The sequence below is a fragment of the Prosopis cineraria genome, unplaced genomic scaffold (genome assembly GCF_029017545.1).
Source record: "Prosopis cineraria cultivar Desert tree isolate PC_DT_omini unplaced genomic scaffold, ASM2901754v1 PC394, whole genome shotgun sequence".
NCBI lineage: Eukaryota > Viridiplantae > Streptophyta > Magnoliopsida > Fabales > Fabaceae > Prosopis > Prosopis cineraria.
The window spans coordinates 19804-45544 of NW_026555721.1; the positions used below are offsets into that span (position 1 = coordinate 19804).

At 31.5% G+C, this 25741-nt stretch overlaps 2 protein-coding genes across 3 annotated transcripts; both read right to left on the bottom strand.

Annotated features, from left to right (window-relative positions):
• Positions 1 to 1710: 1710 nt before the first annotated feature.
• LOC129296905 (nuclear pore complex protein NUP35-like) lies at positions 1711 to 4913 on the bottom strand. The gene is made up of 4 exons (XM_054935302.1): positions 4765 to 4913; positions 3770 to 4383; positions 2922 to 3033; positions 1711 to 2334 (listed from the first exon to the last, which is right to left on the bottom strand). Exons 2-4 carry the CDS (start codon positions 4345 to 4347, stop codon positions 2029 to 2031), a joined length of 996 nt encoding a protein of 331 aa, XP_054791277.1. The 5' UTR covers positions 4348 to 4383; positions 4765 to 4913; the 3' UTR covers positions 1711 to 2028.
• Positions 4914 to 23732: 18819 nt separating this feature from the next.
• Positions 23733 to 25412, bottom strand: LOC129296906 (GATA transcription factor 9-like). Of its 2 annotated transcripts, none has more exons than XM_054935303.1 (2): positions 24991 to 25412; positions 23733 to 24679 (listed from the first exon to the last, which is right to left on the bottom strand). In XM_054935303.1, the coding sequence occupies exons 1-2, from the start codon at positions 25306 to 25308 to the stop codon at positions 24014 to 24016; spliced, it is 984 nt and encodes a 327-aa protein (XP_054791278.1). In that variant the 5' UTR covers positions 25309 to 25412; the 3' UTR covers positions 23733 to 24013. The 2 variants fall into 2 exon arrangements, with proteins under 2 accessions (XP_054791278.1, XP_054791279.1); XM_054935304.1 differs by having other exon boundaries at positions 23733 to 24676; positions 24991 to 25411.
• Positions 25413 to 25741: the final 329 nt, after the last annotated feature.

Below are 25741 nucleotides of genomic sequence, written 5' to 3' on the forward strand. Positions count from 1 at the left end.
CTATCTCTACCACCAAGGCATTGATGAGTCAAATCAAGCTTGAAATAAGCCAATCAAAGAAGACGACGCTGGTGGAGTATTTGCAAGTAGAAGATTATCGTGCGCATTTTGGGCTCGAATGGACTCGTGTGTATGAACTTTGGCTCAGCACAATTCGAACCGCGAAGCTGGTCTCCAAGTTGATGGTTCAGTTCATCTTTTGTTTGGCATCAAACGAAGAACTTCTTCGACTCTTGAAATCCAGGATTGAGAGTATAAAGAACATGCCCATGACGAAGTGTAGAGTCGCTGAGAGGTTTGTGAATCTGATTGAGATGGCAGAAAATGCACTGATAGAGATGAAGCTGAAAGAGAGCATGTTTTCGAAGATTTCTGCCGGGAAGGAAGCCTCGTATGATACTGCGATCACGCATTTCTACCAGGCAGTGATGGATTTGGAATGGATCATGAGCTTTGATGTTTTGCCTGAGAAAAGGGGTTTAGTGAATGATGCAAGAATAAGGATTCAGGGTGTTCTTGGGTCTGTTCTGTACAACATGCAGGGGGTTGAAACGATGATCAAGAACATAAATCCTCGTTACTGGAAGAAGATGAGGGATGTTATACCTACATTGTGGAAAGGTTTGGAGAATTTACCAGAGAATCGTCATGTACAAGAACAAGGAATTCGTGAAGCTAGGACCACTGGAACAAAACCAGATAATGAATCTCATCCCAGACCTAAGAAAGAAAGCCAGGCCACGTTAAGAATGCCCTCAGAATTTTGTGAAATTAGAGAAGAGGATGAAGATGAGCATGGGTTTTGTATAATTAGAAAAGAAGATGAAGATGAGCATGGGTTTTGCATAATTAGAAAAGAGGATGAAGGAATCGGTGCTCCTCTGGATATGAAAGGTGTTGGAGAAGCTGCTGTTACTTATGGTAATAAGAAAGAAGATCAAGAAACTGCTGGTTCAGACAAGCTGAAGAAGCTGGCAAAGAAAGATGATGAAGGAGCAGGGAATTCTTCCGGTATGAAAGATGTGCAAGAAGCTGGGGAATCTTCGGGAATGTAGATGATGATCAAGTGGACCTTCTGCAATTCATGGTGATTCAAAAGTAAATGTCTGAGGATCAAGTCCGACGCAAGCACCATTTCTAGCTTTGTTGATTGATAAAAGATGATTTTTTTTTTTTACCCCTTGAGGATTTCAACTCAATTCATATATCCAAGTGATGGTAATTGGTATTGAGATGTTTGAAATTTACGTAGCATTGATGTTCAGATTTTATTCCTTTCATGTTGGTTTTGTCACTGTCTACATCGTTGGCGATTGTGAAGCGCTTGCGGCGACACTCCTTAGCATCAGCTTTGCGCGTGTTGTTGTTAATACATAACCGGCTGTTTTCAGATCAATGTTTCATTTTTAGTTCAAGACTTCATGTTGTTTATAACCGTTTTCCTTTGGTTTAAAAGTAATCAGTTATCTACTTTTGAATGTTTCAACTAAATACATTCAAACGAAGGGAATTTAAGCAGAGTTAATTCATGCAGTATTTGATGTTCAACACCTTTCATTTCTGTGCCATGCCATGTTCCTGCATTTGCCGCTGGATTCCACATGCATTGAACATTACGCATCCCCAAGTTATCTCAAACTTCCATTAGCTTATCAGCGTATAGTTATTAGTAAAACACTAAAATGAATTCTAGCATAAGGGCAGCGAAAATGCAAATTTAACATATGCCCTGTATTATTACAAAATATTTATAGAGATACATTCTCCATTTGAACATTTGTGTGAAAATGTATCTTCTATTTTTGTTCCAAGTACAAAAGCATGGAAAATCAATGCTTTGGCTTTTAAATCAAAGGAGAAAATAATGCTTTAGTTATAAGTTCTACAAGCTCTCAGTGAATTCCAAATCTTCAACTCAACTGTGAGTAACAAGACTTGCCTGTGCTCTTGATGATGCGCAAATTAGCCGAAAGATACAGCTCACAAAAATTTCCATATGATTTAGTATGGTTCCCAAGAAAAGGCAATTTAGACTCCAAACATCAAATCCATGATTTTGGACACCAATGATTTTGTTGGGGAAGCAATTGCACCTCCGCTCTGCCGTGTACTTGAGCTGCCATTCTGAAGATAATAGGGTCGAGAAGGAGCTGTCAACGTGCTCACTTCTGAAGTTCTTGCAGGTGGTGGGGGTATGGGCATAAATCCCTGCCTGTTCACCCTTTCATTTAAGGCCTCACGTTGTATGGGATCCAAAGGCTTCACGCCCACTATTAGCACACCATTAAGTTGCATTCCATTCTTGTTGAGAGCTTTATGAGCATCAGACCGATTCTGCATCAGCAACAACTAAAATTAACTTTGGTGGTTGTTAAAACTACGTGCACACAGCAATTACAACATAATGCTATGCAGGTCTATTTAACCTTCAGGCTTCATCCCAATAACACATCAAGGAAGCACTGTTTTTAAAATTTAATGCACAATCAGGCTTGCATAAAATGCCTTCAAAGTAGAAGAAGGTCCTAGTTAAACAACATTGGAACTTTGGCAAAATCAATAGGGAAATCCAAGAACAAGATCCTTGATTTTAAAAGATAAAAGTCAGTTCACCATGGGAGAGGAAAGAAGAGTCCACAGGAATTGCCCCGTGTCATTTTCATAGAAAGCACATAATAAATAATATCACATTGTCTTGCAAAATACATATATATATCCTAATTGTGCTTCCCGGGCTCTCAAATCTCATTTTATTTCCAAGGACGTATCCCATATGTAAACGTATCTTATGCATAATAAGATTTAAAAGCAATGTGACTAGTACTTGATTTCTAGTATTGATAGATACATGACTACTTGCAACTAATGCTGTAGAAAGGAAATCCTATTCAATACGTTTCAACAAGGGAAGGAAGGGGAACCTGATATAATATGTGCATCCAGTTAGCATCACTAGGACCAGGAATGTGTTTCAAAATTACACCACATTTTTCAAACTCCCTTAAGACTAAGTTGGTATCACCTGGAGAAAATCTGCACAATAAGAACACTATTAGAAGAGTCCTGCATACTGGCATATTCAAAAGGAAATTAGATCTTTCGTATTATTGATTTGCATCTTCACGGTAAAAGGTTCGATCATGGACCATGTATTGCACTCAGTCTCGGCATTTCTAAACTATTCATTTAAAACTGTAGGATATATCAGGAAACAGTAAATTAATGTAGCTACACTCTCAGGTATAAGTATTTCTCAACTCTTATCTAACAGCTCCACACATTCAATTCCAATGGACATAAAGGAGTACAAGAAAATAAGATATAGTCATGTTACAATACAGCCTAACCTGATTTCAGAAATTAAGCATAAGATTCAAGTAATAATAGCGCACGCATTATGTTAAAAAATATTAATAAAAGAAATTTCGACTAGTATTACATTCCTCAAATTAGAGCCAACATGGTCGGAAATTTTATTCACTGCCTTCTAAAGAAATGATAGGCAATTTTCTCATTAAAACGTCAAGAAAGAAAATGTCCTACGCTTGTTTACAGCTTTGTTATCTTAAGATTGATTATGCAACTGACCTCTCAGTAATTCTTGTTGACTTGGCTTTTCATTTTATCATTAAAACTTTTCACGATGAATCAATGATGCCAATTTATCATATTGAAGATCCTAGTGAACTTTCCAGCAAAATTTAGAAACGTTTGCAGCAATAGATAACGTTTGGTACAAAAGTAAAGAATTAAGAGGTAAGACATTTACCCATAAACAGTTACCCATTCTTCCTCATTGAGATTTCCTGCAGGCAAGGAATTTCTCTGAATCTCTGGCCTTGCAACTTCTCTTGGTGGAGGAAGGGTGATCAAAGCACCATGTTGAACCACACCCTCCACTGGTGAACTCTTTCCCTTTTCATCTTGTTCACCCCCACTCTTCGCGGATGTGGGTGACCACCAACTCAAACTTGTTGATCCCTGTTGGTTTTGCTGCAATCCTTTTAGAGCATAAGATGTGCTGGCCTCTGATTTGCTTTTCACTGGAGAAGAAAATTCCCTACTTGCAGTATGAATGGGAGTTCTAGGGTCTGACTTAGGTTCTGGAGATGTCTGATAATCCAGTATGCCTGATTCAGGAGAAAAGTCTGATCTGTCTTCCAAGGTGAAAACAGGAGGTGGCGGAAGGTCTGAACCACCAAAGTTCTCTCGCCGTAGAGCAGATACCGCAGCTGCCTGACCTGAATTGGAAAATTTTCCTCTCCGAGTAGAAACAGGTGAAGCCAAGTCTTGGAAAAATAAGGACTGCCTACCGGATTTTGGAGTTCTTTGTACTGTAGTACTCATTATATTCTCTCAAGTGTTTACAGAATAAAAATGAATCTGCAAATCAGCAATTAGATAGTTAAGCCAATGTTTTCTTTGCACAACACTCCCAATTATTATCAGCGTTGAGCTTAAAGTAGGATGACTGAGTAAAGTGAACAAGTGCAGGGAATTTGAAGAACATAAAACAGTAACCAAAAGCATCAGTCAAATTGTATTTCATTTCCCCTATCAACTACATATAGTACGTTGCACATGTGAAAGTTAACAGAAACGTGATAAAGCATTTCTAAGTGAGCTCCCTGACTAAAATCGAAGTAAAAGAACAAGTATATAGCAAGGTCGAGCTTGTTTCAGAATCAAAATAATTAAAAAGAGAAGTTGCTGTCCAAAAACAAAAACTCATGTTGAAAAATAGTTAAAAAGAGAAGAAAATACCAGTCAAAAATATAGTGTTGATCCCTGAGAGATCAATTGACCTTCTGAAAAGGAAGGGTTTCTCGTAATACGCTTGAAATGTTTGAGAGTTTCCCTCCCAAAACCTGAGCGCAGAGCCGCTCGATGTTAAGGAAGGAGGAAAACCCTAAAATCAAAATCCTATTATTTTTTCCCCATTCTTTGTCGGCCAAGTTTCTTTCCCTCAATTATTTTTTTGCCAAATTTAAAAAAAATAATAATATAAAATATAAAAATAATAATTTAATTCTTCAAAATATTATATTTTTTTACAAAATTTTTAAAAATTTTATTATTAATAAATTTATATAAATTAAAAAGTTATTCTTATTAAAAATAAATGATTTATAACTTTTTTTTTATTCGCAATTTTTTTTTAAATTCACAACAATAAAATAGTAAATTATAACTTTACATGTTAAATTTTTTATTTATTATTACACTGTTATAAATATAAAAAAAAGTTGTTAATCATTTATTTTTAATAAAGACAATTTAATAATTTATATAAATTTATTAATGATGAAAAAATTTTTAAAAATTTCAGGAGAATTATGACATTTTAAAAAATCAAATTGTTATTTATATATTTTAGAAAAATTTTATTATCATTTTTTTAATTTTTAATTTTTTATTTTTTTTGCCATCTCGTTTTTTTAAATCTCTCTTGGACTCGTAGAGCTCTTTGAACTTTTGACACCTTTTATTATATGTAATGGAAAATTTAATATACAGATCTTCCTAGTTTTACTTAATTTTGAATTAAATTAATTGTAGTTTATTTTATTTTAATCAAGTTCTTATAATAGGAGATTAAATATGTTAATCCATGAAGATTAAAATTATGAGTAAATGATTGACTATTTTAAAATAAAAATATTTTTAAAATTCATAGAAAATCTGATTTAATACTTTTAGCCCAAAAAAATTCAATACAATATTTATATTTTTATTAATTTGTTATAAAAATTTTGTATGTATGAAAATTATTTAGAAAACATAATATAATTATATAAATTTTCAATTATAAAAATTACATAATTATTTTAAAATTATATAATCTTTTAATAAACATATAAAGGTCCTTAATTTCATTGTGAGAAAATTAATCTTTTTGTCTCTCTATATTAAACTTACTTAAAACCCAGTCCCTCAAGTTTGATTCGATATAAGTTAGTCCTTAAATTATTAACTCATTTAAAACTCAATTACTAATATTTGGGAGAAATTCTTAGATAGATTGAATGTATCATCTCATTTATAGTGTAATCAATCAAAACATGACACCTCATGAGATTTTTATCTAAGTTGGCACTTACTTGAAATTTATTTTATTTGTTTGTTTTTTTGAAAAATAACTTAAGTTCAATTTGAATGAATTATTTTGATCTTTTTTCATCAACCCTCTCTTCTTTATTGGTGGCTTATTGTCAATCACAGAATCCTTCTCAACTTCTTTAGATTTGCCCTCGTCATCTCTATAGCGATGATGATTCCTCATCCAATATTACCACAACTACTGATGATCCCAAGCTCATAACCTTTTATTCTTCAGTCGCTCCCAAATTCCAGAAGAATACTAACTCTTAAAAAAAAAAATCCATGTCTAAATTAGTGACAACATTTTGGGAATTATTTGGGAAGGAAGTTGCGTGAGATTTAGGTTTAGTAAGAGGAAATTTGAAAAGCCCTAAATCATATCAAGTTTCTCAAAGAAACTAAAGTATAGCAATAAAAGCACCCTAGGTTTTTTTATCTTTAGAGAGTAAGCATTTTGCAACTACTTCAAAACAATAATCAAGAAAAATTAAAATTTCAAATAAAGGTTGAGAGTTTAAGAAAGAATTTAGATATTTATATTCAATTTTAACGTGCATAAACAAAAAGAAAATGTGTAGAAATCAACTAAGTGTTAAGGTAACTTTTCAAGGTTAGATTTTACCATTTCTATCCTTATTCTTCCTCACCTTAATTTGAATTCAATTGCTTTGTTCAATTGATATGTAAAGATGTCTCAATTATTATAAAGACTAGATGCTAGTGTTTAAACTTGGTATAATCACTTAAAATCCAAAACACAAACCACCTTAAAAGTTACACCAATTTGTGATTCAATTATTGAAACTATTTTAACTCTTGCCTTGATCATATTTAACACTTGAAAAGCTTTAGTCATGTAAAACTTTTCTAAAAAACTAAGGTGTAATAGTGAGAGTGCTTTAAGTCATTCTATCATCAAATAGCAAGCATTTTGCATTTAAAACTCTTGTAAGATGCTCCAAATTTAATTAGAACTCACTAAGCACTTCTAAAAAGATTATCAAATGGTGATTAAGGGTTGCTTGGTCAAAATTCTCACAACTTAGAGTTATTAGAAGCTCATTGAATCAACTATTGCACGTGTCACTTTAAGATTTTCTTGCCTTGTAGTTTATCTTTATAATCTAATCTTTTGGCTATTTAATCTTCTTTTAATTTGTTGTTTGCACCTGAAATTATTTACACAAAAGATATCAAAGCATGTGTGCAAAGTCTTAGGTGATAATTGAAACTCAATTTAAGATACAATGCCATTTCTAACCTCCTTGGTTGCCAAACATGACAACCTTGTATTTATCTCTTTTTCTATGAACAACCTAGAATTTATGTCTTTTAATATATTTTTTTTAAATTATCCTAAAACGTATACAAATAATACAATATGTTAAAACCCATGATTAAAGGAAAAAGATGGAGAGGAAGAGATCGGAATTGTTCAACTGTGCAAGTGGCATGCATAATCGAAGGTGATGCGCACTATCAATTCCCAAACTAATCAATAGCAAGTTCATTCACTGGTAGAGCTTCATCGATAAAAAGTTGGAGAAGAAAAAAGGTTCAATCCAAGAAGAGAGAAGAAAGAGGGCTTCCATGAAAAATTTTGATTAAGATAATTTATACAAATTGGATTTTAGAATCATTATTTTAAATAAAATAAAATAAAGTAAATGATAGGTAGGCTGCTAGGTAAGATTAAAATTAAATGAGGTGTCATGTTTTAATTAAATAGACCACAGATAAGGTGATGTACCCGATTTATTTAAAAAAATTTCATAATATTTACACCGCTTATATTTTTGCCCTTATCATAAATAATTTAGCTATGAGCCATCATTGAGTCATTGTATGTGGAAAAAATAATAAATCAACATCCACATTACATTATGAATCAGCAGAAAGAAAATCACCACAAAAAAAAAGGCGAGAAGAGAACGGCAGAATGCAGAAGGGAACTAAGGACTTTGAGGGGATCGAAGAGAGGAAGATAACGAGAATACAGAAGGAAATCAAAGAAGCACTACTACAGAATATATCTTTAGGAGCGGGTATTTAGGAGCGCTTCTTTAAAAAGCGCTCTAAAATGTAAATGCGGAATTTACCGGAGCGCTTTTTTAGAAAAGCGCTCCTGTATGTTAGGGCTTTTCAATAAGATAATGCTCCTAATTAATATAAATAAAATATTATAAAAAATTTAAAAAGACCTTCAGGAGCGCTTGTAGTTAAGTGCTCCGGAAGACTATCTTCCGGAGCGCTCTTGGAATAAGCGCTCCGAAAGAGTTGTTCTTCTGGAGCGCTCGTCAAAGAGCGCTCCGAAAGAGAGATCTTCCGGAGCGCTCTTTGAAGAGTGCTCCGGAAGACCACCTCTTCCGGAGCACTCATTCATGAGCGCTCCGGAAGAGGTGGTCTTTTATATCTCTGCCTCCCGTCAGTTTTCTTTTCCCTATTTATGAGTTTCTTTCAAACCTCTCTCTCATTTGCTGAGGTTGTGCGTTCCCAACGAGTTCTAGATCATCGCTGTATCAGTCTATCTTCCGTCGCTGTTCACTGTTCCAGATCGTCGTCCGCCGCTGTTTGCTGTTCCAGATCGTCGTTCACCACTGTTCGCTGTTCCAAATCATCGTCTGCTGCTGTTCGTTGTTCCAGATTAGTGTTCATCACTGTTTGTTCATTTTTGTGTCATGTCGCACCATCTGTCTCTGTTTTTGCGCTGCTGTCGCCGTCACCGCCATCTCCTGCATCACTATTCTAGATCTACATTGCTGTTCCAGATTTGTGCGGCTGCTGTACACCGGAGGAAGCGACACCGTGAAGACCTCCGTTGTAGCCGTGTGTCATTGCTGTACAGCCGAGGAAGCAACGCTGCAAAGACCTCCGCTACTGCCGTGAAGACTTCCATTTTCTGCCGTGAAGACTACACTGTGAAGGTATTTTTTTAATAATTAATTTATAATGTAATATATTGATATATTTATATATATTTGAGAATAAATTTCACATATATTTTTTAATAATCAATATTATAGATAATATATGAATTGGAGTTATTTATATTAGAATTATGGAGTATTTGTAGTTGATAATTAGATTAAAGTTGAGGAAACTACTTGAACATTTTTATTTTATTTATGAAATATACTTTTAAGGGAGATTATTGTTATTAATTAAATTACAATTGATTGACAGAATTTAGATGCATTATGCTACTAAATTTTTATTTGGATGAATTAATTTTTTGAGTTTAAATGTATTGTGTTGTGGAATTTGATTGTTTGATCATTTGGGAGGTTCTTCTTTTAAGGAAGATGTTGTTGAATTTTTTTTATAGAAATCTAAGTCTTTTGTTTATTGAATTTTGATAATCATATTAGTGATATGGATCATAAGTGGATGTCGGCTAATCAACTATCTAGAGAATATTGGGATGGTGTGGATGAATTCATTAAATTTGCATTTTGTTGTGATCAAGACCCCCTTGGAGTCATATGTCCTTGTTTGAAATGTTGCTATGGAAAAAGAGTAAAGCCAATAAAATTGAAAGATCATTTAATCTGTAATGGGATTGATCCAACTTATACTTGTTGAACCATGCATGGGGAGACAAGGAATGATGCAAATGATTGGAGGGATAGTGCGAGCTACTCAACATTTGATCGTGATAGTGGGACATATGATGTTGACCGTCTTGATGAAATGATTCATATATATAACTTCATCGCTGAAGTATTTTAAATTAAGTTAGAATTTATTTTCACCATATTTTGATAATGACATCTTTTATTGTTTTATAGGTACCTACACAATTACAAGGTTGGGAGTGTGGATACTATGTTATGAAGTTTACGAGAGAAGTAATCACACAACAAGAGTTGATCATTCCTGAAAATGTAAGTCAAAAACTTTAAAATTAAGTTGATATAATGTTAATTCCTTATATATTGCTTTCATATCTTGTGTAGTATTTTGTTGGAGTAAGATGTTCGTATTTTACTATGGAGCAAATAGAAGATTTAGTTGAAGAGTTGTCAGAATATATTATTGGCTGTTTGTGATAGGAAGTTAGATTTCAATGTTAGAAAAATAACAATAGTTTCATTTGTTAGGCTTGTTAGAAATTAAACTAGGTTAGTTAGGAAATTAAAATTTTTGTATCAGTTTCAAATTCTTTTCTTGTATATAAATTTTTATGTTAATATTATTTTTAAATTAGTTTTTGATATTATGATTTGTCATTATTAAAGAGACGTAAAAGGAGAAATTTCAAAAAATCTGATTTAAAAAAAATTAAAGTAATATACGGGAGCGCTCATTTGAAAAGCGCTCCTGTAAAGTAACATACAGGAGCGCTCTTCCAGAGAGCGCTCCTATATGGTTCATACGGGAGCGCTCTTTATAAAAGCGCTCCGGTATGGTTGCATACGGGAGCGCTCTTTACAAGAGCGCTCCCGTATGTAGCTCCCTTACAGGAGCGCTTTTCGAAAAGCGCTCCCGTATAGCGTATATACAGGAGCGCTTTTTTTAAGCGCTCCTATACATTTCGGAGCGCTCGATACGAGAGCGCTTCAAAAGCGCTCCCTAAAGTAAAAAAAAAGCGCTCCTGTAAACTTATTTTGTAGTAGTGAAGCAGATGCAGAGGCTTCAGTGTTGTGGATTGAAGAAGAAAATCAAGATCGTGATCTCCATTCGTGGTTCGCTTTTCCTTTGATTGCATGTTTGAAGTTCATTGCTCGCCTCTCATTCTAGTTATGGGTTGTTAAAAATTGCTTCTCTATCGACTATCGCCTTCCTATTTTGGAATGAGTTGAAAATTGCTTCTCTTTTTTCTCTTTGCCCAAGTCATGTAGATATGGGTGGCTAAAGTTGCTTCTCTTCTTCTCAATGGGAATGAGGATATGGATGCTGGGAGGAGGCTTCTTCAATTTAGGAATCACAAGGCATGGTAATTGAAATTGAAAATTGCATTTGCCAAATTGAAGAAACCGGGTAGTCTCTTGTGGCTGATAAGGTACACCCTACACTTAAAAAAAAAAAATTGATTTCCATTACCATTCAACAACGTCGAGATTGTTTTCAGTAACTGTATGTCAGAATTTCTTTTCTTAAACATCTGGCTTGAAACGTATGATTCCTCTTCTCTTTGATTTCCTTCATCGACGCCAGAGCCCTTATTTTCTCTCCTCTTCAATCCTCTTTTCATGTCCGCTGAAAATCCAAGTTGCTTCTTCTTCTTCTTTTTCCTTCACCGATGTTGATGCATTGTCTTATGTGTTGTTGACACGGATACTTATTCATGACATTTTTTGCCACATATGATGACTCAGGATGAGGTGTGGATGATAAGGATTGAGTTATAAAAAAGGTTAAAAATTAAAAAATTGAATTACACTGAATCATATTTCAGTGATTGAATTATAAGTGAATTATAATTTTAAAGTCTAAAAGATTAATTTTTCCTTTCTTTTCTTAAAATGAAAGATTAAAGAATTTTAACAACTAAAAACTAACATATTTAATCAATTAAACTACAAAAGCTTGATTAAAACAAAATAAATTAAAAGAACCTGATTCAAAATCACATAAAATTATAAGAACTTGTACATTAACTTTTCCTATCATATATGTTTTCTTTTTTTAAACTATCATAAAGGGAAGGGGGCACACACATGCAAAAACACACACTACACACAAGCATACAACACCCACATCACACGCACATAATAATATTTCCCTAGCTATCGCATTCTTGTAAAACTAGTTAGCATGCAACGAATGCTTTGATCTTGAGATCCTCGAATTTAGAGAATTTTATTAGTTTGCATAACATTAAATATATATATATATATATATATTTAAAATTCAATCATGTTAATTAATTTTTAATAATCAATTTTATTTAATGGATATCCAAACACAACTATACAAAGTTTTTTAATCGCGTTTATATATATATATATATATATGTATGTATGTATGTATATATATTTTGCATTTCTCTGTCTTTCTTGTCTGCTGTTGTTTCGGATTGAGAGTGGCGGCAATTTTTCCGTTTTATTATTATTTAATTGAAGCTGTGATTGGTAATACAAAATGAGATTTAATTCCTTTTTAATTGCACACTTTAACCAATGCCCGTGAATCTAATCTCTAGCTGCCAAGTCCTTCTCTATGTCTAATCCTTTCAACATCATCAATGTAAAATATTAAATGTATTATTTATAAATTGTAATCAATAAAGTAATTGAAATGAATGGCAAATTAAGCACCATTTGGACTATTAACAAAATGGCCAAGCACGGATGCAAAATGATTATATATGTAACATATATCATGAGAAGTAAAAAAATTCAAAATTATATTTGATAAATTTTTTAAAATAAATATTTCAATTAAAATATGTATAATTATACTTTATTATCGGTAACATGAAAGATTAATATCAAATAAATTGATATATGTATAGAATTAATTTTTAGCTAGGTTACTTCTTAATTTTTCACGTAATGATCTATAAAACATAAAATCCAAAGCAAGATATAATATTAATAAATGGTGAATAATAAGATTTATTTTTTAGATTTCATATAATGCATAAAGTTATCTTGTTTTTCATCATTAATTAAAAAAAAAAAGAATATGGACTTAAAATGTGAGTCCATATTTCCAAGTGGGCCTTAAACTAAGCCTTTTTGGCCAGCCGGGCTAATACGGGTCATAAATCAATAGTCGTTTTTTTGAGCCCGAAATCAATAGTCCAGTGATCATAAGCAGTGATTGAAAGAAACAGTCCATTTTTACCAAAAAACTTGCCCTTACATTAGGGGCGAAAAACTTGGAGCAATTTTTTTTACCTGAAAAACTTGGATTACATTTATCGTTTGGTGACTGCTGATTAGTTCACTTTAATATAACTTTTTTTATGTAATAAATTGTTTAGAGGCCCAAAAGATAATGAAATGTGTTTTTATTAAATTACTTGGAGTATATACGGATTTAATGACGTGAATAAATTAATATTATAATTAAATACAAGTGTCAATAGTCATTTCTTGCTAACAACTTTTAGTACAGCAATGGGAAAATAATGGTCATGACGAAGTGACGAACTGCCCAACTAACAATATTTACACTTGATAAACGTTAAAGATTAATTCAATTAAAAAATATAATTTTAAATTTCTATATTTTGCTCATATTTTACTTTAGTTCCTACATTTTTTTTTAATATTTTAGGTTCCTACATTTTTACTTTTTAATATTTTAAATTCCTCTGTAAATAAAGTATATGTAAGGACATAAAAAAATTAAAAAATAAAAGTATAAAGATTTAAAATATCAAAAAAAAATGCATGACCAATAGCAAAACATACGTATAACGTAGGGACTTAAAATTATATTTTTTTCAAAAATAAATTGTAAACATTTAATTAGAAATGAGTGAGTTATTAGGATAATAAACCTAATAATAATTTTCTATGCCCTGTAGATGAAAAACCATCCTGAAAGAATTACCCCTAACTAAACCTCACAATAGTCAAATGTGATCTGATAATAACTCGAATATTAAATATAACAATAACAACAAGAAGAAGAAGAAGAAGAATTAGCATGTAAAATGCGATATGATTTTTCAATAATTAACACATCCGCTTAGAAAGTACTTTGTGTATGAGATTAAAATATTTAAATATATTTAAAAAAAATCTAAAAAAATAAAAAAAATCCCGTGAATGCATAAAACACGTTTAGAAAAATTATTTTTAATTGAATCAAACAATACTCAGACATAATATAATTAGATGACCATATTAATAAAAAAAACATAATACATGGATTTACAGAAAACCGTGACTAAAGTAAACAAGCTAGCTAATAACTGGTCTTTTTTTTCACATATCAAAAATAGAAAACAAGATACATGAAGAGAAAGGCAGAGAGGGTCTTATTTACATATATACATACATGCATACAACAAGTATTAAGGAGTAGTGGTGCAGATGCAAAGGCAAGTTTTGTGATCCTTGTGTTTCTCTGCAGCAGAGAAGTCCATCTTCTTCTGAACTTGCTCTCCATTTCGTCCCGTCTCCTTCTCTCTCTTTCTTGCTTCACCCTCGTGTCCCTTCATTCACATATAATTCCTTCAAATTATCAATCACTCACCTAGGTTTTCTATCAACCCTGTTTTTCTGAACAAATCAAGGGATTATTACACCCAAATTCTCTCATAACACTATTAAATATTATAACATTCAGTAACAACGGAGTATGTATATATGCATATGGCAAAACGACAACTATTTAATAGAACTTATGTTTGGTCCCAACATTAACTATTTTAGTTGTGATCCTATTAATACTCAATTGGTAATAAACCTTATAGTATTTAATAATGTTGTCATTGGCCTAAATGTAATCCTCACTAATAAATAAATACTAGGTTTTGTTGATGGGTATTTCTTGTTTTTATTAGCACTTGTTTAGCATGCCAACTATCGGATTAATTATACCCTTAATGAATTGAGCCAAGTGAGTATAAAGGGCCAAATAGGATTAATTAATTAATTAAATAATTACTTTATTATCCAACGATGGCTATTGCCATAATTATTTGAAGGGAACAGTTAATTTTAAAAAAAAAAAACAAAGTAAACTACCCATTACGTCTATGCATGAAATCGGGACATGCAATATGCTCAGGAAATTAAAAAACTCTCATTCTCTCTCAAAAACAGAGTTAATTATCTATATTGTGACATTATATCCCAGATTCGAGACTGTAATCCGAGATTTCTGTGTGGGAGAAGAAAAGTTTAGTCGTCACCGGAAGCATGTTTTCGGACTCTAAAATCCCGCAGTGTAAAAGCCTATATATACTGTCGACATAGTGCGATTGAAACTCATGAAATTAAAATTGAGCCCCAACCAAAAACTAATAAGAAATTGTGAAGTAATATAGAATACCAGCTGGTTGAATAATATAGTAGCGGTGGCTTCACTTGGATCCTGATGTTGAGCAACTTCCTGCACATGGACAATACAAATTTATGAGCAACATCACATCATGAGCCTCCAATATTGCACACAACATCATTAAATTCTCTCTTCTAAGTTTGTAAATGTCGGTGAATCAAACACACCCTTGCTTGGGTGAGCTGGACTTCACTCAAGGTCTGTGGCTCCATCTCAAAGGAGCAACACATATTTGCCAACAACGACGACATCGTGTATAAGAATATGCATGCAAAACCCTAGCCACCTATTATCCACATCCATCAACATGCATGCTAAACATTCATCACTTTCTCTTCCTATATATAGATACATATATCGTTGAAGCTTCTTCACATACACTCGTCTTTTTATATATAGTTAATTACCAGTTACCAACAACACAAGAAAATTAAATATCACCAAACCTGTGTGATATTTTTCGGTACCTTCACGGAAAAGAAATTCCACGCTATAAAGGCAAACTATGTTATACTAACACCTGGCTCCCTCCTTTCACGTGTTCTGGCCCTGACTTGGCCCAAAAATAAAATCACATTTTAGAGAGAGAAAATAATTTATCTTCTCTCATTTTTCTAATTTTTAATACCAACACGTAAATATCCTCGGTTTCTTTATCTATGTTTTGTTTACTTAAGTTTTAGAGACTCGTTAAGATTATGATAATATTGATAGTAAAATTTGAACTCATGTTCTTACATTGATTGTGAAACCGACCTTTTTAGTCGCTAATTTTTCGGTTTTGAATACTGCTGAACCGGTGAAGATCAGAGTCATATGCAGTTGATGAATGAAAAGAAAGAGGCTAAGGACAGCGACTTGAACGTTATCCACAAAAATGAAGGTTGGAGCCAAATCACTAAATGAAGGAACTCAAGTGTGAATATATAATTACTATTAAGTTATCTAAGTGTGAGTAAACCAATAAAGTTAAACTTAATATATATCTAATATAAAATAAAGAAAAAATCGACATAAATTTAAATTTTGAAATTTTAAGATACAGTGTTCTTTCATTGTTCTTCACCAATTTGTTCTCTTTTCTCATTTTTTGATGGTCACTACCATTCCTAACAATTACATCTATACGCACCTTGTGCACAAAGCTTTAAACTTTACAATTAATTCAATTCATATGTTGCTTCTTGTTGATCTGATCGTCTTTTTTTTAAAAAAAAAAATCACCTACCGATCGATAAAGACGCTCCGACTTGTCGTTGTTTATAAATGACCCAATCCAAACCCACAATTACACTATTTCACCACACCAGGAAACATCACCATTTTTTTTTTGGTAAAAAGGCAATTATACATTCATATGAATTTTTGTACTTAATTAATTAATAATTAATAATGCACTGGCCCAAAAAATAACCAAAGGAATGCTTAACTATGAAGTATATAACAGGGGACAAAGTTAGAGATCAGTATGTGAGCAATAATTGATAGGCCACATGAAGTGCAGGGAACAAGAATGAATAAAAACATTATCTGTATATATATAAATATATAAATAAAACATAACATGGAAAGATCCCTTACCAATAGCCCTAGGGTCACCAGAGACACATTTTTTTTTTAAATTTTTTTTCACAAACTCACAGTGCATGTGCTTGGTTTGTTTCCCACATGCATGTAACATATACGTATTTTTAAAGATTATATTTCCCATGCATAAAGCGCAAAGCTCTCATATTCTTTCAGTTTTTATATTTTTTGTAGATAATGAATAATAATTTTATAGTTTTTTAAATTGTTACTCTGAAATTTCAAGTGCTATTTTATACGAAAATGAAATTGACAAATCTTTCTTGAAAAAAGAAAAGATTCTTGCGTAATTATAGCAAAAACCAGCGAATGCAAGTATTTATTCTTTATTTCATAAAAGAAATAAAGTAATTTAAAAATGTATAATATAATTACTCATGTTGAGGTTTTAGGGTACACATTGTACGAGCGTGTACATAGACGTACAATGTACGCAATTGCGGGTGCCTTTGCCTTTGGGCTTTGGCTTTGTGGGTGGGAACTGTACCATTTCCTTTTGCCTGGAGCACGCGGGTGTGACGAACGGTTAAGTGCCCGTTTGGATACGTCTTCAATCGATTTTATTTTTAAAAAATTAATTATTTAGTTTATTAACCAAACACTTAAAAAAGTAAAAAATCGATTCTAATCCTTAAAATTGATTTTTTTCAAAAGCTAATATTTTGAGCTTTTCCAGAAACGCTGATAAAAAAATACTGAAGAAATTACATAAAAAAGTCCAAAAAAATTATAAAAAAGCACAAAATTTTATAAAAAAAAAATCAAACTCCCTTCTCTTCTCTTTTTTTTTCTTAGTAAAATTTAAATTTTAAATCTTTAAAAAAGTTATTAACATATATTAAGTTAAAATCAATTTTAAAAAAACAATATCCAAACAAATTACGTTATAACATAATCAATTATGATTAAAATCTACCACTTAATTAATTATTTTTATAATCTATTATATCCAACTGAAATTTAAACGGACCCTAAGTTCTAACCTGCAAAGAGACTAGAGATATCAAAGCAAAAAATTTAAAAAGTATATTGCTTTGCAATAATAATAAAAAAGCACATTTAGTATTGTTATTTAATTTTTTTAAAAAATACAATTAATTCACACTATTTCCTCCTGCGAACGTCGGAATTCATTCTATATTTAAAAGCTCCAAAATTAAGATCAAGCACAAAATTAGAAAGCGACCTAAAAGGTAATTATTTATTTATGTGGAGTTAAAAAAAATATCAAATTCAAAATTGTTTTTCAAAAAAGGTATTATTAATATACATTGCTATACACACACATACATGGTAATGTATAAAGCTTCACGAGCTTTATTTCTTTCCCTTTTACTTTTTTTTAATTGTTTTTCCTTTATTTATTTGAAAGACACTCCAACACGCAGAGTCACATGGCCTTGTGAAGGGAAGGAGGAGCAAGCTAAACTAAAGAGCAGGTTAATTATTCCTTCGTTCATATTTTAATTAATCCTTGTTTTGTCTCACTCGTTCAAATGATTCAACGGCTACAGTTTCGAGGAGGGTTTACTTTGTTACATAGTAAATATTTATTAAAGCATTTTCATCTCTGTCCAATTTTTTTTATTATTTTTTGATTAACTTTATGTTTACCACCTCTCTAACTCCAAACATACATCTTAGAAAAATTTATGAATGATCTATATATTCAATAATTGATTGATTGATTGATTCGTAAATCTTAATGCTTAACTTCACTGGTGGATGCATTTATTTTTAAATTAATAAAGAACCGTAAAACTTCAACATATTTGCCGCTGTTCATGAGTTGTCACTGATAATTATTTTTATGCTTTCACCTTCAATTCTTGAGGGGACTTAAAAATCCAACCAGGCTAAAGGTAATATTAAGTATATATATATATATTCATGTTTAAGTTGGTAGTATTTAATCAATTATTCAGGAGATAAGGAAGAGGGAGTGAGGAAGGAGAATTTCAAATAATTATATGATAATAATTAATTTTAGAAATTAATAATTTAATATATTGCAAGTGATCAAATTTATTATTTATACTGCTTTATAAAATTATTAATCAGTTGCACTTTTCATATTCAAAAGAGGAGGTAAAATAGTTTTTATGCAAAAGGGGGTGAAATATAATTAAATGTTTCAAAATATGGGATAAAACTCATTTTCTTTGCTGAAGTTGAGGTCAGAAGCATCAATTTTTTGGAAACCTAAATAATGTATGCTAAACATATGAATAATATTGAAACTCGTTTAATACGTGCTAAATACAACGTGTTTCATTTAACGCGCATGAAGAAATAATATGATCAATATAAAGAAATTAATTTAGTAAGATCAATATAATCAAGAATAATACTACCAAAAAACAAACTTTCAATGACAATACTAAAAACTAAAAAGCCTAAAAGTATGATAGGTGATATTTAAAATAGTCATTGAAAGTCAATCTTTCAACAGCAAATTGTCAGAGTCATTGCTAAAAGTTTTATATTTAATAGTAAGTTTAAAAAGTCACCATTAATCGATTGAATTTCAATGACAACTCTAAATGTTATCACAAAAGGTCAATTAATACACTTTTAAAAGTGACTCTACCATTAAAAGTTTGACTTTTAATTCCATCAAGAGCGTGATATTTAATAGTAATTAGACTTCATCGTCATCATTTTTTCATTCCTAAATATATTTTTTTTATCTTTTGTTTAATATAATATTTAACTAAGACATCAATTTTTTATATTACTGTAATTTTATGATGAATAAATAAAATAAAATAATGAGTTTCCATTTTTATATATTTTATGATTAAATTGACACTTTAAATAAATGAAACTATTTTTTATAAGACAAAAAAATAATGAAAATATTTTAAGACATTAAACATGCTGTATTGTTTAATGATAATAAGTGGGACTAAATATTGAGCTAAATTATTCAGTCCAACTATTTAGGTTTAGTTTGATTTATTGGTTTTGGTCGATTCAACACCAAAACAAATTGATTGGTCAATGCATACCTTTATATAAAATAATAAATTCGTCCAAAAACCAATTTCTAGTATAACTTTTAATTTGGAATGCATAAATTGTAGTAATAATTTTCTATTTTCATGCATTTTATAATTAAATTTATATTTTAAATAATAACATTACTTGTTTATGTTAATTAGACACTTGATTGTTAATTTTATTTATCTATCTATAATATTTGAACTAATCTAATTTTTTAATTCAAATTACACGTTTAATTTATACATTCAAATTATCTATGAAATATATTTATGTGGTATTACATGATTTTTTTGCTTGATACTATCTTAAAACATAAATATAAAAAAATAGATAATATAGTGTATAAATTTCTTATAAAATCATAATTTAAAAATAAAATTTAATTAAGAATGAAAATGCAATATAAAACCAAGTCAATATCTTTACCTGGGAGTTATTATTGATTGAAAGTAAACATAAAATTTTAAACCTAGCTAGAAAACTAAATAATTAGGCTCTAATATATAATTATATTATTTTTTATTATTAGATATATTTTAAGATTTATAATTATAAATATAAATATTAAAATAAATAATATAATAACTTCAATAAGTACAAGACAAAAATTAAAATGAATAATATGAATGGTATTGTATCAATTATATATCCATATTTTACTTCATATAAGTAAAAATTATAATTTAAAATTTTATTATATTGAAAAATTAAATTAAAGTATCTAGCAATAGCAATAAAAATATTTTACAATATTTAACATTTAAAATATATGCATATGATTTAATTATATAATAAATGATATCTATTTATATGAGTGTATGTGTGTTTGTTGGGTTTTGTAATATATATATACATATAATATTATGCAATAACAAACCACAGGCCCATTTTTAATTCAATAACAAAATGGTTAGATACAAATGAAGGAGGCCAAAATTTCAATTGTGGAAAGAGCAATTTGAAGCAATATGCTAAACAAAAATGTAGGGGTGACTCACAACACAAGTCATAAGGTAGGGGGCTAAAGGCATCATGCAATAGTGATGTGGTGCCATGTGGTAAAGTTTATATACGATAAGTAACATAGTTGGTAGGTAATTTTTGCAACAACATTTGTTGTCAATGTTTAACTTTTAACAATAACTTTTATTGTTATCGTACAAAAATTAGTGATAAAAGTTCTCACAACAACATTACAATAACTTCTTATTACTATTAAAAACTTTTAGTAGTAGTTTTTTTATTTTAAAATTGTCACTGAAAAATTTTAACGACAACTTTTTCACTTTAAAAAGTCAATTTTTTGTAATGATATGAGGTCAATGTGTTTATACATGGCATGAGAAAATTAAAGTATAGAGTAATTGCATAGAGAGAAATTTTCAAAAGCTTAGTAAGCTATTGTAAAATGAATGTACTTTTTACACTTGGTTCTCTATTTGATGAAGAAACAAGTATAAAAAGGGACTTAGGTGTGAGGACACATATTTGTAGCGTTGAAAGGGTGTGGAAAAGCAAGAGAGGATAGTAATGTTCAATGATTGAGTGTAATTAATCGTAGTATGAAAATCTCAATTGAATCATGAAATCAATATTTTAATTAGTTTAATAAAATATTTTATTTATAATTAATTTAATTATAATTTAATTATAATTTTAATTATTAATTTCTAAACTAATATATTGACGAGTCCAATGATTAATTTAATTTTAAATATACTGCAATTGCAATTAATATATATGTATGAGGTGGTGGTAGGAAGGAGGGATATTTAAAAAAAAAAACTAGAGAAATATTAATAAAATCAAAAAAAGAGAAGAAAAATAGTACTGAATGAATGGAGCCCACGAGGAAGGGGAAGCGTCGAGGATGGGGTGGGCAGTTATGTCACCGCTCGATGTCTACCTACTTCTTCCCTTTGTTTATTTCAATCTCGCTCGCTCGCTCTCACATGACCCTTCTTTCTCTTCACCTTCCCACGTTCCATTGCCTCTTAATCTCCTTCTTATATATTACTTCCTTAATCTCAATTTATAAAATATTTTAAATAAAATTATATATATTGATAAAAAAATTTAAATATATTTTATAAATTTTTTTTGAAAATAAAAATATTAACTTTAAAAATATTATTTATTTAATAGTCGATTTAATGAAAGAATATAATGTAAAGGATAATATTAAAAAAATTATTAATAAAATTTTATTTTTATTAAAGTATTTTATATCTGAAAACTTCAAATTTTCCTTAGATGGAGGAGTACTGCCTCTTATCCAGTTTATAACCAAGGTACTCACTCATTTTCTTATTATACAAGTCATTTATAACTAATTTACATAAATTCAAAGAATTAATTATATTATTAAAATTGTCTAAAAATTATTTTTATTTTCATCTCTAATAAATATTATAAATTTTAAATAGTATAGACATTTTTTATCTTCTTGTTAGAACTTGAGAAAAAAAAAGTCATGTTTAAAATAAAACAATAAACGTTACACAAATTCTTGTGAAAATACTTATATTCAGTATAATAAAATTCTTTTAAAAGGTGACAATCGGCGAGAGAATTTTTTTTTTAAGAAGATTTTGGTTGATTTAAAATATAATATGTTTTGCAATCTTATATAATAATAGCTTTTGCTTTTTATCCCTCCGTACTTTTATTTACTGACCTTGTGAACTGTGAAGGAAGGATTTGATGAGGGTAAAAATTAAAATCATGAATGCTTTTAACAAATTTAATAATATAAAAATATTTTTTAATAGGACAGGGAAAGTATATAAGGTGATTGAAGCAATTTCTCCGTGGATTAAGAAAAATTATTAGATTAATTACTTTGTCTGTTCAAAAGCATCCTAATAATATTGTAATTATATCATTAATAATTGAAGGGAGCATCATCTTACCTTGTTCAAATTACATGAAAGATAATAAATTTATAGGATAAAAATAGAATACAATTTGATACTTTAATTAGGCACCTTAAAATTTAGGTAAGTTTTTATTTCCAGGATGCAGAGTGCCTGGGATAAGAGCCAAGAGAGTGTGTATCATTACATGCTTCTCTTTTACGCACTCCCATGTACATTCATTCTATTTCATTTCATATTCTTCGTCCTCATCATCATTTCCTTTGATGTGTGTGTTTCCGGTTAATTTGGCTACTCATCTTTCCGTAATCCATCCAATCGATGAATGAATGTTCATCTGTGGTGGTCATGTGGGTTTAACTTTCAATGTATATTGAAATGTTAATAATGCGTTCATTTCCTTAATTAATTACTCATTTCTAAGAGAGTTATTGATAATGACTTCAAAACCCCTGTTTTCCTAAAACATGAGCTACCGCATATGCGTTGTCTCGTTTCTACCAATTGATCACACATTATGACATTATGTGAACTCAACCACCTTTTTAAATATAACACGCAAAAAGAAAAGGACCGCCCATACTAGTGCGACGGTGCGTGCCAATCCTTGGCTTCATTCTTTTTCAGTTTTTTGTGAAGCTCTGTGATTTCAGAACCACGAGGGGGGAACAAAAATCTACGTCCACCATCTTGTATGTATACTCTTTCTGATTTTATTTATAAAATAGAGAGAGAATTTTTTTATATCTTATTTGTAAATCACTTTATTAAATTTTCATTATGAATTTTTTCATTTAACCTTCAATGAATGTTAGAAAGAGAAAATATATTATTAATATATATATATATATTTAATAAGAGTAAAGTTGAGAAATTATTAAATATTTAAATAAATTAATTAATTTTAAAATTTTTTTTAATTATAGTAAAACATGTTAAAAATGCTTTATAAATAAAATTAAGGTAGTATATATATTTATTTATTTCTTAGCTCTCTTCTAGCTGATCAGTGGCTTGACATTTCAGCTACACTTTCTAATTATAAAAGCGTAAGCTCTTGAAGAGTTTATTCACTTGTGATGGATAGAATTATTTGTTGATTTCTTAAGAATTTGAAGATTAAATTTTGACATTTCTTAACGTTGCCAAATTCGGCAAAGAACACAAATCAAATATAAGACATTGATGGATTCTGCATTCAAAAGAAGCTGATCTTAGCTTCCTCTATTTTCTTCCATGTCCTTCAAACCTAATCTCATTTTGCTTCTCTGAATTGTACTGAATTGTACTGCTAAAACTACAGATTGATCAAATTTATAAGACAAAAATTTTCACTTCAAAAGAGAAAAGAAAAAAAGTTTTTTGAATGCGGAGCCTGAAGCTCTGTTAATTCTTCTCCAATAATCCTAAATTACACTACTCAGTCTCTGGAACTTACTAGATCATGTGCCTGTAATCTGGACCAGTGGGGCGGGGGATCAGGAACTCATCTCCCCGTGAGAAACGCCGAAAATTGAATTGTGGCTAACCAATTGTTGATGTTGCTGCCTCTGCATTTCCTTCTGCCTCCTCAGCTCCATCACCTTCCTGTGCGAATTAGAGTGCTTTGACAACACAAAAGTCGGGCTCGCAGCCGGTCGGTACTCCGGCACCAGCCTTCCGGACTTGTAACGCACTCCGCAAGCATTACACAGCGTCTTCGGGCCCATTGGTCCCGTCCGCCATTGTGGAGTCTTGTCGGCGGCGCAATGCAGGCATTTCCTACCCGAAGAGTACTCCGAATTCGAACTCTCTCTTTTCTTTGCCGCCGCCTTCGCTTGAGCCGGTTCCGGCACGACCGTTGGGGTGATCAGGTGGAGGAAGCGAGTAGACCAATCCCCGGGGGCAGCTCTTGTACGCTTGCTGCGAGCTTTACCCGGAAGCGGAGTTTCTGGATGGAAAAGCGGTGCGTTTCGAGCGGTGTCAGCGGCGAAGTGTTGAAGTGTTTCGGAGGAAGAGGAGGACTCTGGTGTCTGAGGCTTCGTGCCGATGGCGGAAGAAGTGGTGCCGGAGATGAGGTGGAGTGTTTGTAGCTCATCTTCGACCGAGAATGAGTCTTCCACGAAGTTCGATAGCCATTCCAGTTCAGCCAAGTCGTCGTACTGCTATCGAATCACGAACAAGAAGAACCAAATCAATTCTTAAATTATCACGCCAAAGTTAAAACTAGTCGAAACTTCATTTCTTAAATAAATTATAATTTAATGACCGAATTGGTAGAAATCACGCTCGTACGTCGTGAGTTATATCAATGTGTAGAACTAGTTCGAAAATTGTAGTCAGTTTTAAGTGTAAAAATAAAATGATTTCGTTTAAAAATCAGCACTACGAAGAAATGGAATTTACGGTTGAAGAAATGGAATTTAAATTTAAATTTAAATTCCAAAAGTTAGTGAACGTGAAAACCGTGAATTACCGGAACGCAGAGTTCTCCGGATAATTGAGGATCGCCAGAGCCGCGGGAGCCAGCGTTGCCAGAGGAGAAATGATTGTCACCGCCCGAAACGGACGAATTACAGCTGTCAACGGCGGTGACAGTGGAGTTGCCGGCGGCATTGTCGAAGAAACCGTCGGACATGATCATAGCGTCGGCGTTGGAGAAGTCAAGGAGGTCGTCAATGGCGAAGGGCTCACCAGGCTTCTGGTCAGCACCATGGCGCTTCTCCGGCGAGAATTGATCTCCTCCGGCAGAGAAATAGCCACCGACAAAGTACTCCGGCACTTCCATTAACATATAACGTTCGTTCAGAGAGACTGACTCTGAGCTGGAGAGAGAGAGTGCAGTTATTTAGAGAGAGAGGAGAAGTATGGCGTCCCTTAGAGAGAGAGTAGACAGGAGGGAAGCTGGGGTGCCGGGGTGGGTTTTTGAGGAGGAATGGAAGGGCAAAAATGTAAATACGGGACACTGGAGCATCTTTTTTCATGCAGGCAATATATAGATATAATAATAGGAAGTGACTTGCAAGTTCTGTAAAGTTAATTAAACACTTTTATTTTTCTTTATTTAGCTCCTTACTTTTTTGCCCTTTTTCCCTTCCCTCTTTTACTTTGGACAAGTAATCGTTGCCCCCCACCTGGGGGAGGACTACCATCTTTTCAAATTTTCAAAACTTTTTTTATTTACTTCAAAATTCAATGACAAAAAATTAGTAGAAATAATGTGTTTA